The 17,715-nt window shown below is 38.2% G+C and overlaps 2 protein-coding genes across 2 annotated transcripts; one reads left to right on the forward strand and one right to left on the reverse strand.

The window, feature by feature from the left end:
• Nucleotides 1-16: 16 nt before the first annotated feature.
• Nucleotides 17-17,011, reverse strand: LOC115453132 (zinc finger protein 431). Its single transcript, XM_030181780.2, is given in 16 exon segments — nucleotides 17-952; nucleotides 1,150-1,233; nucleotides 1,517-1,585; nucleotides 2,067-2,132; nucleotides 4,903-5,151; nucleotides 5,527-5,693; nucleotides 6,908-7,105; nucleotides 7,602-7,795; nucleotides 8,615-8,792; nucleotides 10,294-10,483; nucleotides 12,402-12,455; nucleotides 12,457-12,678; nucleotides 13,076-13,321; nucleotides 13,686-13,844; nucleotides 14,336-14,497; nucleotides 16,649-17,011. Coding segments are annotated over 16 exon segments (2,490 nt in total). The 5' UTR covers nucleotides 16,784-17,011; the 3' UTR covers nucleotides 17-835.
• On the forward strand, nucleotides 10,923-12,372 carry LOC115453133 (dnaJ homolog subfamily B member 13-like). Its single transcript, XM_030181782.2, has one exon. It carries the CDS (start codon nucleotides 11,071-11,073, stop codon nucleotides 12,085-12,087), a length of 1,017 nt encoding a protein of 338 aa, XP_030037642.1. The 5' UTR covers nucleotides 10,923-11,070; the 3' UTR covers nucleotides 12,088-12,372.
• Nucleotides 17,012-17,715: the final 704 nt, after the last annotated feature.

Raw genomic sequence — 17,715 nt, forward strand, 5'->3', positions numbered from 1 at the left:
TATTAAAACAAACCAATTGTATATAAATATTTATTTATTCAAACACGTAAAGAACAAAAAGACTATACATAACAGAAAAAGGCCTAAATAACTAAATGACAAAGTGTTAAATGGTTTTGTATAAATAATTGATATTCCTGTAAATCACAAAACTAATCCTAACTTGCTAATCATAAGATCACTTTTCCAACTATTTACTATTTGTGGTATTGTGGTCAACGGTCGGCACTCGCTGTGGAAGCCATTACAAATTCAATCTATGACTCAAAATATTGTATTCAACCCGACTTTGGTACGTAAAATAAATTGCCTAATAGAAAGATCCAGAACACTACCTGCAATTCGATAGAATGAACCAATAAAAAAAATGCTTACCGTCATTTCCTATAAACGATCCCAAACGCTTTTTTCAATAACATAAAAGGACCAATCAGACCAAAGTTATTTTTGACATGCTTGCAAGACTTTTTATTGGTTCATTCTTAGAATCGGATTGAAGATTGAGATTGGAATCGTTTATTGTAAACGGATGTAAGAGAGGTATCTAATTGATCTATTTTCATGAGCAATTACAAGGTTCTATCTTGAGAGATTGAGATCAATTATTAAAATGTGACAATAATTAATACAGATCACTCTCAACTAAACTCCCAAATAAATGGTCATATTATGAGTACTATATGAGTGTGAAACAGGCCCTTGGTAAGTAATCTGTGCCAGCCGCCTGGAACTTGACTCGAGCCGTTCCATTGGAGCCAGTGGGGCCAATGCAAGCCGGGTCCCGTTGTCAGACCCAGTGTCACTGCCAGTGTAACCGCGGCCAGCAGTGCCGTTCTCAGTGATGTATGTAGACGTGCGGGTGTGAAGGCGGCTGCTGCAGGATGATGCGGTGCGCCACGCCGCCTAACTCTTGCTGTCCCAGACCTGACACTGCCACTGTGGCGGGCTGGAGCTGGCAACAAAATAATCAGTTAATTTCAAGAAACCAATGATCATAATATTTTTTGTCTGTTATAATTTGACTCCAAGATAAATAAAACAGTGTTAAGGAGAAATGAAATTAATGATTGTACAACATCGCGGATACAATAACAGCCCTAATTTACAACTTAAAAAAATATGTATATACTAAGCTGTGTTAAACCTTACCTGCAAAATATTAGGCAACATGGTCTGACATGTGGAAGTGGCGACGTGCAATTGTTGCTGTTGCACTTGCTGGACACCCACCGCCTAATAAAAAATAAAAATATTGTAGAATACACCATTTCACAAATAGATTTTTCTGTTGTCTATGGATATCCAAGTTATACTGTGTGTTGTACGCATAATAAACTTTATTTAAATGGTTTTTAAAAATCCTGCACATTCACCATAGCACAGTCATATACATAGAAACGGTTAGTGAACATTGGAAAAACAATTCTAGAATAAAAGTAAATAAATTATGGTTATTTATGCCTATATGTCGAGCTCGAAGGACCAAAACTACTTTTTATTTGTATACATTACTCACGTGTATCTGTATGGGTTGATGTTGTGGATGTATTTGTATCGTTTGAACTTGCAGTTGCTGCGGTTGTTGCTGTAACAATAAAAATGTCACATCAATAATTTTATACTTCACAAATATATTTAGCAAGTTTTGAAATAACGTGACAAAGATAATTTTGTAGATGGCACGACTATGCTGAAGCTTTTCTCTACTCAGAGATGGCGTTAAACGGAAATTTGTAGATGAAAGCAGTACTTATTGCGCCATATTAAACGCAATTTAATTGATTTATGTTTCCTGAAAAAGCTAGTACTACCAAGCGTTAGTGTGATAACACCTCTACCTATATGTACAGTCAGCCACAAAAATAGCTTAAAAACTTAAAACTTGAAGCCTATACACGTTAAGTGCAAGAAGCATTTTTCTTTGTCTAAATTAAAATTAACCATTTTAAGGTTTAACTTTTTGAAATCCAATTGTTATGGACACATAATAATGAGCTAATTTTGGGGCTGACTGTATAGCACGAAGCGCTAAATCTAAAAGACAATACCGTATGTACCGTGTTAACCTGTTGAGTTTGTTGCAGCTGAAGCGACTGTACTGATGATATCACCGGGTACGAGTGTTGGCCAGTCTGCAACAAACGAAAATTTTACTGACGAAAAAATCAAATATATTGACGGGGGGGGGGCTTAGGGTAGAGGGAGGGAGGTACTGGGCTACCACTTAGGGCCTCGTGCTTATCGCAGCTTTAACTAATAACATTTTAGAGCTTTCTGTCCCTTTAACCGACAAAGTCAGTGTAACCATCAAGAAAATTGTTAAAATCAAGAACCTTTTTGTTGTGCCCAAAGCCTCCCTGGCTAGGGCCTCTGATAATAAACATTAAAATAAAACTCCGTAGCAGGTTTTTTCGCGATACATTTATCTATTACTCTACACGTTTCGAAGACCTGCATGATCATGGATCGGGAAATATAAACTTAACGACGTGAATAGATATTATATCAATATGTTTTTTAGACTACTTTGTGAACACATGCTATTGACGAAATAACGACTCGAATTGAAATTAAATCTTCATTTCTTACGAGCTTCAAAAAAGCAGTGAAATGCGGAATAGGATATTGCCATGTGCTCTCTTAAAATAGATTAAATTTAAAATTAAGAGGGTTAATTAAAATTTCTAACATTCGCGCAAACATAAGAAATTAAGAAGTTGTTAATAGGTGAAGCGGAAGTGCTTTATCTCTCTTCTAGCAATATGATACCTAAAGCCCTGTACTCTCAATGTACTTACTACAGCTTTCTTTAGAATTAAATAACTAAGCTCATCATTGCATAGTAATAGTTATAGGAACATCAAATTTTATATCTTTCAACAGAAAAGCAACAATTTCAGTTATTATACTCGAAAATAGCTTGGAATCTGTCTATGACCTTCATAAGTCTGTGACTATGCTTCTTGGTTCACTAAATATGTATTTCGGAATCAATATAGTCATTATATAATTATGTTTTGTACTTTATAAGAAATTTTTTGTGATTTGTGAGTGTATTTTAGGGAAAAATTAAAGACCTAATTTAATAACAAAAACAATTTATTTCAAAAAAATCTATTCTAAGTCAGATTTCAAAAGTTCTACATCTAAAAACTCTACGCAAGAATAATTAGATTCTTCCGAGTCAGATAGCTCTGCTACAGTGGCTTCGGCGCTGAGAAAGTTTTGATCAGGTGTTATAACTTCTTTATTTAAGATCTTTGCGTCAGAGCAGTTAGATTCTGCGTCGTCAGTTTCTGGATATCTAATTATTCCGATGTCAAACTCTTGGTCAGATTCTAATAAGTCGACATCTAAATACTCTGCTGCAAAATTCTGTGATTCTCCGAAATCAGATCGTTCAGTTGCTTCGACATTCTCTTCATCTTCAAGTTTCAAACACTCACTTTCCTGAAATGTACAAAATATGCCATAAAACACATTGTAATAAAAACAGATAAATATTTCATGCACGTCATTGAACTAATCATTTGGTTTGTATGTAGTTTTCATGTGCTTTCTGTTTGCGAATATGCGTACGATTTACACGGCATGGGAACCGGACATCAATTCTGACTAATCAAAAATTCTGACAGAGCCTTCATGGAACAGAGAATAGAGGACAGTAAAAAGACTTCACGCACGCATAAATCTAACTACACGCGAGCATTCGCGACGGATTCCATGTTTGGAATTCCCCTTAGTCTTTTTTATACGGACACGGCAGTGACCCCACTGCACCTGATGGTAAGTGGAGTGGAGTCCAGATAGACTGCTTACCGACGAGAGATTACCTTTCGCCAGTCGACACAATTATGCCGGCCTGTGTGAAATTGTGTTTGATTTCTTTTATTTCTGCCCTCCACATTCCCTATTCCGTTGTCCAGATTGATTAGCATACAACTTAAAAATAAAAATATGCATATAAAAAGGGAATTGCTATCCGTCCCATGCGGTACAAAAACTTGCCCGCATCCGTGCAATCAGAAAGCAACCTTGAGTTAGAATTTTATTTACCTGTCTTCCATTATATAAGAATTATTTAATTCTATTGGAACTTTTGCCGCGTACCACGTCGACAAACGCCATATACACAGTTGGGTATTTTGATTTTTCAACAAATTTATAACAAAAAAACGCGTGTAAAATCGTGAATAAACCAACCACCCCACTCGACCTCCCAACCCCTTCCATATCATCCCTCAGGCGGTCAAATGCAGACACATACATATAAAACCATTTCAATGTCTCACTCTCTTACAAATACGACAAAATCCAAAAACCACAACACCGTTGTGGTTTTTGGATTATAATATGGTAAATGGAAATATGGTACATAAACGGTCAAATCTTTTGATTGCATTGACTTACAAGTTTCATTTTTTTTACAACTGAGAATGATAGTACACCTGAATATTTGATATATATATAAAAATGAATCCCTATTTCTCTTGGTCACGCCATCACGCGTGAACGGCTGCACCGATTTCACTATTTTCACTATTTATTGTTGTGTTTGTTATTGTCAGGAGAACGTTCTTATGAAAGAAAAAAATCTAAAAAATACGCGGATAATTAGAAACTTTAAGAAAACATAACGAAAATTTTAATTTTATATAACTGTCAATTGTTTGAAATAACTCAGCGATTGACAGAATGCGCGCTGCAAATTCATAGTTAAGACGGGACAACGTCTGTCGGGTCAACTAGTTTGATATAAATTGCAATTTGGTACCTGTACGCATTCCTAAGAAAAAGGGTCTTAATAGACAGATAGGCGGACTGACAGACAACAAAGTGATTTTATAAGGGTCCCTTTAGAGGTACTGAACTCTAAAAGTAGATATTAAAAAATCAAATGACCTGCACAATTCCTTGTTGCACGTGATGCGCGTGTATCGGCACGGCTAACTGTTGCACGCTCCCCACTTGCAACACTGCCTGCTGTTGCTGCAACTGTTGGTGGTGTTGCACTTGTTGCTGCTGAACTTGCACTTGCTGCTGTTGCACCTGTTGTTGCTGCAACTGTTGCTGTTGCTGCACTTGTTGCGTTTGTTGCTGTTGAACTTGTTGTTGCTGTTGTTGCTGCTGCTGCTGCTGCTGTTGTTGTTGCTATTGAGAACAGAAAGTAAAAATAATCAGTTACTGGTCATATTAGAGGCAAAAATAAAATGAAGAAATATCATCAGTCAATATAAATTTATAATTGCATTAAAATCTTAATTGATATGCAAAATCTGATGAACTAAGCACACACACATCATGCCTTTATCCCTAAAGGGAATGGCAGAGGTGCTAACCAGTCACTCTCTGTTTGCCTTGTGTGTTCGGTCCCATGATGTGATGGGGATCGGGGATACCTGGGAATCGAACTGAAAACCTCAGAGCGGTAGTTACACATGCAATGCAACTACGGCACCGGGGCACTTAAGTATGTACGTATATTTAAAACAAAGCTTGTAATTATGAAATAAGCTATATTTTTACCTGGACATGCGTCATCATGTGCTTCTTGAGGCTGTGCAGGTACATGTAAGTCTTCACGCAGAGTCCGCACTTGTAGCGGCGCTGCTGCGGCGGACTGTCCGCGTGACCTTGACCCTGGATCTGCAACGTCTGCGCGTCTTGCACGTGAACTTGACCTGGCAGCGCCACTATGAACGAAACATTTTATAATTTAGAATTTAGCTTTAGTTAAATCTGACTACGTTCTTTGAGTGGAGACCACGGCTCGGCAAATATAGTGTAGATGCCCTCCAGCTAGGTGGAGCGACGATCTGCGAAAGGCCGCTGGTAAGAACTGCATGCGACAGGCCGAAGACAGGGTAAAATGGCGCACATTGGGGGAGGCCTATGTCCTTCAGTGGACAAAGATATACGCTGATGATGATGATAAAATTTTACTAAACTGTTGATGTTAAATCAATAAAATTTTTATTCAACTGAGTGACAAGAGGAGCAAAGAAGCTTCGAATAAAGGTAAACGCTACCATTGCTCAAAACAGTAACAAAACCACCTAGAAATTCTGCAGCATGGGACAATGCTTCAATTATTTTTACCTTAGAAATTCATCTCTTATTATTTTAAATGTAACATTAGATATGTGCTGAAAATATACGAAACAATACCCAGTGACTACTTTTAATTCCAGGAGGGCGAACTATGTTCAAATGGCAGAACGTCGCCCCCCTCCGACACCTATTGAAAGTTCACATACTTTTTTAACCAGTCTACGTTTGTTAGCCTGGCAGGGTCGGCTTATACAAACACCGGACTTTTAGGTGAACGAGGCGCTCGCAACCCTTGAAAATTAAGCGATCATGCTGAGGAGAATCTACTAACGAGTTATAAACCTCGGCTCAGGACGGTCATTGGAGGAGGTGCGACATCAACGATTATGGATGCGCGTGGACATAGGCGCTGGGAGAGGGGTGCAAGGGGGTGCGCACCCCCCTGTCCAGAACACATCACAATAGATATAACTGAATGAAAATGGGAACTATTTACCATAGGTTTTATTATGGTTTAGCGTATGCAAATAACCGCGCTATTTTTATTTGAAAGAAAAATAAATAATTTAATGATATTATGTAGCGCCTACTTATGCAGATACACCTCCCTAAAAGTAATCTTGGCGGCGCCCATTTGCGTGGACGTGTAGCGACCTACAATCTAACCATAACCTGTTCGTCGGCACGCGGCCGGAACTATGAGAAGGGTCGGGAGAAGGGGAACACGGCGAACTCCGCGACGGAGAAGACGGAACAGCGGTCTACATAACTGGGTGAACAAAACGCTCTTATTGTCAAACGAAACAAAATAAATCCCCAATTATAAACCGGCTTTTAAGAAAAATCATTTGGGTACCTTGATTCTGCGGCTCCACTTGGTCCTCAGTGACGGTGACTGCCACACTGGTCTGCGGCTCCGGTATACTCTGGGCGTCTATTTTCCCATTATTCGCTTGATTCTCGGCACTGTTCTCGGAGTTCGACGATGATTCCGTTTCAGATTTCACCTCGTGAGTCTTCATGTGTTTTTTATACGAACTTGATTCTATGTACGCTGGAGAAAAAACAATGAAGGTTATTTAGTATACATTCACTTCGGAATAATTGAATAAATAAATCATCATTGAGACCAAAGACACAGATCTCTTTTAGATGTTATGTCGCCACCTCTAGTCTCGGTCTGGTAGACAAACCAACATAAACAAAAGCCTAGTCTAATAAGGTTTCGTTCTCTCGTCTCCGTGTTTTAGTTTTGCCGTGGCATAGACCGACTTCTGTCTCTTACTGAACTGTTATGAAACGGTGATCTCATCTTTACATCTTCCTTGTCCTAAATAATAAGTTCTAAAATCTATACATACGTGAAAAAGTAAATAGTACTTGAAGAAAAAAAATTGTTTCTAAGTACAATGCGCGTAAGGAGGAGTATGAGATTTCGCATAATTAAACCTCATATAGAGGAGTGGAGAAAAATAAAATTAATTATAATATCAAATATGTGTATTCGCGGCTCGAGTCTCGACTACTAGCAAACGAATAAGTGGACGCACCTTTCCCGCAGACCTGGCACTGGTACTTGCGCTCGCCGGTGTGGTAGCGGCGGTGCACGGCGAGGTAGGACGCCGAGCTGAAGCGCTGGCCGCACACGGAGCAGGCGAACAGCTTCTCGCCCGTGTGCTTGGACGTGTGCACGCGCAGCTCCGTGCGCGACGTGCAGCCCTTGAAGCACACCGGGCACACGAACCTGACAAACGATATGTTTTATTGATAACATTTTGATCGGTCATAACGTTATGCGTCTTTAAGAATAAACCTCAAAGGTATATTTTTAAACATAACATAACATCACGCATTTTATCCCCGAAGGGGTATGCAGAGGAGCAACTAGGGCACCCACTTTTCGCCAAGTATGTTCCGTCCCATGATGTGATAGGGAGCGAGCCTATCGCCATATCGGGCACAAATTCCACACTCCGGGCTGATACTGAGCAGAAAAACCCAAATATCACTTTGCCCGACCCGGGATTCGAACCCAGGACCTCAGATCGCTATTGTACCGGACATGCAATACAACTACACCACCGAGGCAGCAGGTATATTTTTGATTGAAAATTATGTGTTTAATAATTAGTATGAGTACACCATAAACAACTAATTACAGTTGTCCTAATAAATAGGATAGCTGCACTACGGTTCCTTAAAAACAAAGTAATATTAAAGAAATAACCGCAATGTACCGCGGATAACAATCAGCTGACGCGCGGGATCAACGATCACGCGCGAGCGAAGCAAGACGCTCTCCGATTCATTATTAAAATGATAACTATGCGATCTCAATTTTCAGTGCAATTATGTCAGAAATCCTTAACACTATCCCCCATACTCCTTTTCGGAATCGGTTCGCCTAGACCCTGTACCTAAATATACAAACACCGAATGTATCTGTTATTTAATTTTAAATTAAGAAATAATGGATTTAAAAATGAATAGTCAATTTATTTCCTAAAAATAGAATTATTGAAAAATATTTACATATTAAACATTTTTATTCAATCGAGCTCACCTCTTGTTACCCGTGTGGGTGACCATATGGTTATTCCTGGCGGAGGAGGTGGTGAACCTGGCGGAGCAGAGCTTGCAGCTGTAGGGCTTCTCGCCGGTGTGCGTGCGCCGGTGGTAGATGAGAGCAGACTGCTGCGCGAACCGACGCTCGCAGTACTGGCACTCGTATGGACGCTCGCCTGCCAATATTATTATTCATTTCACCATGGACGCCAGTGCCGGATTTATATTTTTTATGAGTGTAGGCCACTTTATTTCCGCTGCCCCTGCTGTATGTATGTATGTATGTAGGTTTCTAAAATACTTAATAATTTTCCATTTGTTTGTATTATGGAAGGCACTTAAGTTAAGAAACGAATGATTAATTAGATGGAGTGAGCGTCCTCTGAAATCTGCCGCCCATAAGAGGCTGCTGCTGCTACTAATCCAGGACTGATGGGCGCCGCAAAAGGGTGCAAGTAGGTGCACATGCACCCTCCTGCCCAGAAATAAATCACAAAAATATAAGTCACTAAATAAACCTGCAACAATGGGAACTATCAATCACAGAATATTTTCAAGAACCCGCGCGATTTGTACATAAAAAAAGAACTTAATGATATTTGTACTATAGTGCGAAGGTGCAAATATACCTCCCTAAAACTAATCATGGCTGCGCCCATGCATTCGACTAATCTTACTACCTGACTAATATACACCCGGTGACCCGAATGTTTGGGAAAATGTTTGGATGTTTGTTACAACTAAACGCAAAAACAACTTAAAGGATTTGGATGAAAATCCTCGGGGAAGTATTTGAATTTTTTTTTAAGTTAATTGTGCTGGCGACATGATTTACGGATTTTTGGAGCGAACAAGGCTTTTCACGCGCATAACCCACGAGTACTTAGTTCATTTAAACAAGAGGCTTAGCTAGCGACTTCGCTCGTGTGGCCATCGGTTCACAGAATAAGCGCTATTGAGTAGTTGGTCTGTCCGTGTTCCAAATTTCATCTAAAGTCGTTTAGAAATATCTACGTTTACTTTCTACAAACATGCAAAAATCTATGCAATTACTATCTTCATAAAAGGTAAAGCTAAAACTTATAAAATTAGCCCCAACACAGAAACGTTGCGTTGCTAAAGTCAAACAAAGTCATACGAATTATATTAAAACAAACGACATATTTGAGCAAAATTTTTAATTTGCCTGTACCGTAATTTATGGCCCTGGCCATTAGTAGATACTATCAGTCTTAATCATAAACTTGCTTTAGCGTTAAGAAATGGTTATAAATTGCTTAAATAGCTGTGAAAAACGTCACCGGTTCCTAGTTTAAACCTTATTAACATCAATATGGCGGGTTTCGACTTACTGCTGTTCGAGTAAATTTGCTTTATATGATCTCTTTGTCGTCCGTATATACCGTTTGACACGACCCTATTCTTTAAAAACGCGTCGAGTATTTGGCCTTTAAAATTTAATGTAATTTAAAGGCCGAAATATCCATTAATTAGATACTTTTTCTTAATCATAAACTTGCTTTAATAGACGTGGTTTAAATTGCTTTACTTGCCAATACTTGTTTAGTTCCTAGATTAAACCTTAAACAAGATGGCGGGTTTCGACTTACTCGTAAATTTGTATTTTAACTAAGAATAGCTTTGCGAAATTTTTATAAGTAAGACTGTATAACTCACCAGTATGCACTCTCATATGCGCATTCAGTTTGGAAACCTCGTAGAACCCCTTGTTGCACACTGTACAGACGTGGTTCCGTATCCCGCGGTGTTTTTTCATATGCTGGCATAATGTCGAGTGCCGCCGGAAAGTCTTGTTGCATTCGGAACATTTTAGAGGCTTCTCGCCGGTGTGCAGTCGAAAGTGAACCTTGTAATGAAATAAACACAATTCAATAGGGCATCTTGTTTTTTTACGCACACACACGTCGTTTAACTCCGAGGGTAGGCAGGGGCGCACCTACTATTGCAACTACGTTCCGCCGTGTATATTCCACCCCATGATGTGATAGAGGGCGAGCCTATTACCTTATTAACCACAAATTCTATTCCACTCCGCTCGTCATCCTAAGACATAAGATGCCATGTCTCAATTCCAGTAAATAACATTGCCTACAATTTCAATCAAACCAGAATATAACAATGCATTCATACTCCCGTTTGGCAACAGAATTTTGCATACAAAAGACCACTGCAAACTATTTAGTTCTCACGTCTATTCGAGCCTATGATTCGAACGTTGTGCCACAGAAACCGAAGTGTAAGAAAAAATAAAAGAACTTGGTACTTAGGCATGTCAATAGCAATAAAAACTTCATATATTTTAAACGAGAAAAATTGCTTGTCAACAATCAATCAAAGTCAATTTAAAACACAACTGTCACAATTTACATACAACACCAAAGCTTCTTTTTATTAATTTTCAATAAATCGATTATATCAAGAAATTATTTTACAATGGGTTTCGACTACTACGGCATATTAGGTGTCAAACGTTCGTGCAACCAGAGCGAGGTAAAGAAGGCGTACCGACGTCTAGCCCTCAAATACAACCCGGAACGGCACGACAACGACGAAAACATGAAAAGAATCTTCGCTCTCATCGGCGAGGCTTACGAAGTACTAGTGAACCATAAACGCAGAGCGGTATACGATCAGTACGGGGAAGAGGGGTTGAAAAGGGGTGTTCCAGGCCCCCAGGCGTACATCCAACCCTACTCCTATCATGGGGAACCTTTACGAACCTTCCACGAATTCTTCGGCACCAGTAACCCTTACGCAGACCTCCTAGATTACTATGAAAACCCACCTCCAATGTTCGATTCGCCGCTCGGCAAAGGTTATAAAGAAAAGGACGCTACTATCGTCCGCCCCCTAGCTTTAACTCTAGAAGAGGTTTACAAAGGAGGTCTAAAGAAGATGAAGATACAAAGACTAATCTTCACAGACGAATCTTGTTCGGAATTGAAATTACGCGAGAAAGTTCTATCAATTCCTGTTAAACCTGGTATATACCCTAACACAGAGGTGAGGTTTAAAGAGGAAGGTGATCAGGGTCCAACTAGAATCCCTGCAGACGTCATTTTCATAACAGAAGATCGTCCGCATGACACATATGTACGGTCAGGTTTGAGCGATTTATTATCAGTCCATACAGTATCTTTAGAAGAAGCTTTATGTGGTATTACCATTACGCTAAACACCCTGGACGACAGGGTATTAAGGATCAAAATTAGTGATGTGATAACGCCCACGTACGAAAAGATAATCGAAGACGAGGGCCTGCCTATACCCGCGTGTCCTAACAAAGCTAAAGGGAATCTTATCTTAAGATTCCGCATAGAATTCCCAGATTATTTGTCGAAGAAAAGTAAGACCGCTTTTCAAGATGCATTCAAAATCAAAGCAGAGGAAGATGAAAAGTTTAAGAAATTGAAATGTGGTACGCTGTCGACTACGTCTATATTTAATTAGATTCATTAAACATATCGATATTTTATTGTTAAAATGTTAATTGGTCATAGTTATGCCAAGGGAAATCAAAAGATGGCAATATCCAGATAACCAAGAATATCATAGAATTTGTGAGGTCAACCAAAGAAACTAATTTTGCATGTGCTTAGCTAATAATACCAAAAATACGGGTTAGTTCCTTCAAGCATAACTAAGTCCCTATTATTATCATTTCTTTTTTGAATCATCACCAATTTTCATTTTGTTACATCTAGATAAAATTAATTAAAATAACTAAACATTTGACTGATTTCTTAAATTAATTTCTCACTCACCTTCAAATCCGTAGGATTGTAGAAGCTCTTATTACAAGTGGAGCATATATACGGTCTTTTCTCCCCTATGCCTCGCCATGTGAGACCTCAGGGCGTATCCGCTGTAAAACCTCTTCTCACACACCGTGCACTGGTGCGTCTTCTGTTCGAAATGCGTCTGCCGGTGGCGGTACAACATCGTCTTTGTGGGGAATGTTCTTTGACACACTGAACAGGTCGGCTGCTTCGGCGGCCGCTCCTCGTGGGTTCTCATGTGCATTTTTAACATTCCCGGACCCTGGGAATAGAAAATAATCCAATAGTATCTAAATGGACTAATAGACACTGATCGCCTCTTGTCGAGTTACCAGATGGTGGTATAAGGATTGGTGTAATTTTTTTTACTATCGACTACACCTAAACTATACACGATCGCACTCTTAAATATTTTTGATGATATTATCATGACTTTAGTTGTAGGGAACGAATAAAGTGTTTAAATTCAGTCCTACCATAAAATTGGTGTCAATTAATTACAGGTGACACAAACATATTTTATTAGTTTTCGAAAATTACAATGCGTTACCTAGTACCTACCACAGCTACAATAATACTGATTTCTTTCTGATATCACAGTATTCTAAAATAGTTCTCTTTTCAACCTATACATATTTCATTTAAATAAAATATCTCACCTTAAAAGTCCTCTCGCATATAGGACACATCGGGGGCTTCTTGCAATTCGCCTTTATCCAGTTAGTGTGAGAGCGCATGTGTTGTCGCAACCAGCGCGAGTGCTTGAACTCCTTATGGCAGAGGTTGCAAACATGCCTGCCGGGCGACACCGTGGACGTAGCTTGAAACACCACCAGTTGGAGGTACTTCTCCTCATCGGAATTTAATGCTTCGTCATCCTTATTGGCCTCTGCTATTTGATCTGTCTGATGGGAGATATACGAATATAAAAATTTACAAATGAACATAAAACGTCATACTTTTTTTGAAGTCGGTCAAAACGGTTTGAATGAAATAGGATTACAAAAGATGGATGAGACGAAATGGAGATAAAGCAACTTCAGTTCAGTTATCTACTTAAAATTTTGTTTTCTTAAATATGACAATAATTTAATCATCAGGAAAAATTCATGTGTGTCACACGATTTGGGATTGGATCCCAAAGAAAGATGACGTTAAGCGGTCAGTCATAAAAACCAAGCCAAAACATTCAACATTCTTGTAAATAGTGTTACGCAAACTCCATAGTGGTATGAGATAAAGACAGATTGAAAAAGTTAGAAGACTTACTTTCTCCATTTCAAAGTTGTCCTTAAGCGTGGACTCGTCGGAGTTCTGCGACTGTTCCGGCGTGCCGAAGAACCCTTCGAGTATATGATTCGGGTTTGTTAGGGGCACCTCCATATACTGCATGTATGTCGGGTCCGTTATTGAAAGCATCTTCTCTTTCTGTATGAAGAGAAATAATGGATATTTTAGATGGAGTTTGCATAGTTAGAAAACCATAGCTCGTCTACGAAATTTGATTAAAATTTATACAACATAGATATTATTTTGTCTTATAATTACCTCTAATTAAGCAAGATTAATAATTGAAGTATTTTGACACCTTTATGCCTGCTCTGCACAAAGGCTAGATTACATTTGACACTAAGTGCTAATCTAAGAAAACTCTATCATTGAGAAGTAGTCACCACAGTTGGAATGGACAAAATGGTGATATATTTTTATAGTCTCTTTTTGTTTTGTATCTGCTATTATTACTCGAAATTGGCAAAATCACCGATAAATAAACGGTGGTAGCCATAACATAAAAGGAGAAAAAATAGTCACCATAATTCGGAATGCGTGATTGTTTTCCAGATTAAGTATTGTCAGAAAATTCAAACAAATTTTACCCATAAAAATGTATCTAATTCCACAAAATTTAAGGTACTTACTTCCTCTCTTTCCCGTTTGACGGCCTCCTCAGCCAGGCGCTTGGCATACTCCCGCAGCGTGACGTCATTGCGTTCCACCAGCTCTTTGTACGCGTGACAGCGCGAGATCTGGTGCACGCACTGCAGGCAGAGCTGGGAGGGAAGACCATCGCCCACCGCCACCTACAACAAGGGAAACAGGTGTTTTAGGGACAGTTCGTAGACAACTTATTATTATTTTATTCAATTTTATCAAAAACTTACAATCATTGACATTTAGAATTCAAACCCTTCATTCAATCCAATACGTTTATTGAGCAATATTTTGCAATTTACTTTTGTAATGATCATAAGTTTTTCCTACCAGGGCGACATATTCACTATTGAATAAACCCTAAATAAAGTTTTAAAACAATTACAAATGAAACTCTGTGTTAGGTATTCGTCGTATTGTTATCTTCGTAACTAGGCATTGTTACTATTAATAAACATCTGCAAGGTAAGGTTGGGTTTGCGTGATTAGAGGTTTTTGCTTACAAACCTTAAAAATAATTTCTACGAGCGCTTACAGTACTCTACATAGCTAAGTTCAAGCTTTTAGAGGAAAACATGCATTTAAGTTTCGCCAAGGTTACTACCATTTCTATCGTTATTGCTTTATTAAATAGTAATAGGCAAGTAGTTAATTAATTACATGCGCAAGTAGATCACAACATTGGTAAGCGATCACCAACAGTACCTACATTGTAGCTCGAGTATTTAATATTTACTAGGTATTATAACAAGCGCAATGTACAGATTTATATGAGTGAGTTGGAGCAAGCTCGTATCGCACGGTAATCCCGTTGTTTCATGATAACTAATTGATTAACAGCTCAGTAATCCACAGGGGCAAACAATAGTGGTCAATTACAAAATGGTACTTCAAGCTGTATTAACCGTTTTTAAAATTTTGGGGAAAGCAGTCTTTCAATAACGGTCTTATCCAGTGTAACTTACTCTGCAGGTTTTAGATGGTGTTTCTGTCCACGAAACACGAGTAGTTGTGACGCTTTATATTAATTAATTTCAATTAAAAAAAATACATGTAAAAATTTCATGCTTACAATAATGAAATGAAATGATTTATTTGAATCCGTAAAATATTATACATTATTTTAGATTCTGTCAATAATATAGCCACATGTTTAAGCGGTGCGTTATCAATCATCAGATAACAAAGAAATACAGTAAATATGACTGCCTCCGTGGTGTAGTGGTACTACGGTACGACTGTAGTATTAAGGTCTCAGGTGCGACCCCGGCTCTGGCAAAATAATATTGGGTTTTTCTACTCAATATCAGCCAGGAATCTCAAATTTGTACCCGATATGAGGATAGGCACGTCCTCTACATCCTTCATGGGACAGAATACGCACGACTAAAAGTACGTTGACCAGTTGCGCCCCTGCCTACCCTTTTGGGGATAAAAGGTGTGAATATATGTGAGTGCGTGAGAGAGAGATATTGCAGTTCAGTTCAAGCGAACTTATTGATATTATAAACATAACTGTTTAGTGCTACTCAATGTTCTAATTGCAGCTTTGTCCACCCGCCCTATGCCATTTTTATGTGGGGTGTGCGCAATACCCTTTTAACGCATGTTACTAAAAGGATTTGGCTTAGTACAACAGGCCCTGTGGGTGATATCGATTCCCCTGGGTGTGTCAATCATGGGCAAATCAGGTAAAAAATCCCAGACAGTGTTTTGTTCTCAAAATCGAACCCAAGGTAAAAGTGCAGCATAATGATTGCTTCTGAAAATTGTCGCGATTTACATACAAATCATTAAACAACAAAAAGCATTAATTAAGTAAGCATCTCCATTTTATGTAGGTACATTAAAACATTTTTTTTATATTTATGATAGTTGAAGTTCAAAATAATTTGCTAAAAAGTACTTACTCGTAATTTCTATCCAACGATCATTCAAAAACGAGCCGGCCGATGATTTCCCGCCATCGAATTAATTTCAAAGGTAGATAAAGGACAACAACACATTTCTTCAATTTCCATACCTGTCTCGGTCACCCGCTGGCACGCGTCGAATCCCCGTGCCCCAATCATTGTGCGTACACCACGAGATAGACAAAGACAGAAACACATTTCTCAACCAATTTGGAGAATTCGCTTAACACTTCTGGAATTTCGAAATTGGTCATATCGAATGACTTCTAAACAAAGATGACGCGATGTAAAGGAAGATTGCTGTCAATACATGCTGCTTGCAACCACCATACGAAAGAACGAGACAAAAACAAATTCCCAAAATATCTCAACAATTTGTCATCATACCTGCACTTTTGATATCCCCATCAACATAGTGGCAGTCAGCTGCTCGAACAAAGGTCTCATGTCCTTTTTTATTTCCAAGCAAGCCCGACATATTTTGTCGAACTTCAAATTTTGTATTTTATTAACAGCAGCCATTTTGGGCTGCACTATCGAGCTGTTTTCGTCCTTGTTATACTAAAACACTGTTTCACTATTTTATAAAACCATTATTATTGACATGGTAAAAAGGCACTTTACACATTATAAAAATTATTAAACTATTTCACTGTATTTATTTTTCAACAGAAACACGGTAAATTACTCAATTACATACAGTTGAACCAAGCTCACTTACGAAACCAAATTCCAAAGAAAGAAAGACAACTGAAGGATGGGTGGGGTGACGAAATGTTAGAGCGAGCGAAACAGTTATTTCTTATCGCGGTTTTGTATAAGAGTGAAAGAGACAGATAACTGTAAAATCTGTTCAATACAAGCAGAACAATTTTAATATTGCGGTAAGAGTAGTCTTTATTCTGTAAGAAATAAGATCTAAATAAAAATATTGGTTAATTTGGAACCAGGGCAGTTAGGTAGCTGACCAGACGAAAGTTACAATAGATAGAGCGAAATGAAATTATGAATCTTAGTTCGAAAAATTTTATGAATCTAATATTTATGTTTAAACTAATAAGTCGCTATTCATATTGATTTCAATAATTACTTTACCCTGGCTATTTTCTAGGTTAAACTAGATACTAGAGGAAAACGGAAGTACACGGACAGTAGTTCTTTCTCAATATCTCTATCTTTTTCATGTGCTATAAATCGCTTGAGAAAGACAGAGATAACATTATTGTCTATTAGTGAAAAGTTGTCGTTGTCCCTTTTTTATCACTAAGTAAGGCAGGTCATAGGTGTTTTGCTTGTGACATGTACAATTTAATAATCATGTTTTACTTTTAAAAACCTTAAATTGTCCCAAAAGTATGCATTGTAATTCAATATTTTTATTGCGTAATATGAAATAATATCGTTATATTCATAACATGTTATTTATTTAAATTTATGATATCTGTAACATTCTA

The sequence above is a fragment of the Manduca sexta genome, chromosome 9 (assembly GCF_014839805.1).
Source record: "Manduca sexta isolate Smith_Timp_Sample1 chromosome 9, JHU_Msex_v1.0, whole genome shotgun sequence".
NCBI classification, from domain to species: Eukaryota; Metazoa; Arthropoda; class Insecta; order Lepidoptera; family Sphingidae; genus Manduca; species Manduca sexta.

Bases quoted from the DNA above. Each gene is read 5' to 3' on its own strand.
- LOC115453133 (XM_030181782.2), top strand. From the start codon at position 11,071: ATGGGTTTCGACTACTACGGCATATTAGGTGTCAAACGTTCGTGCAAC.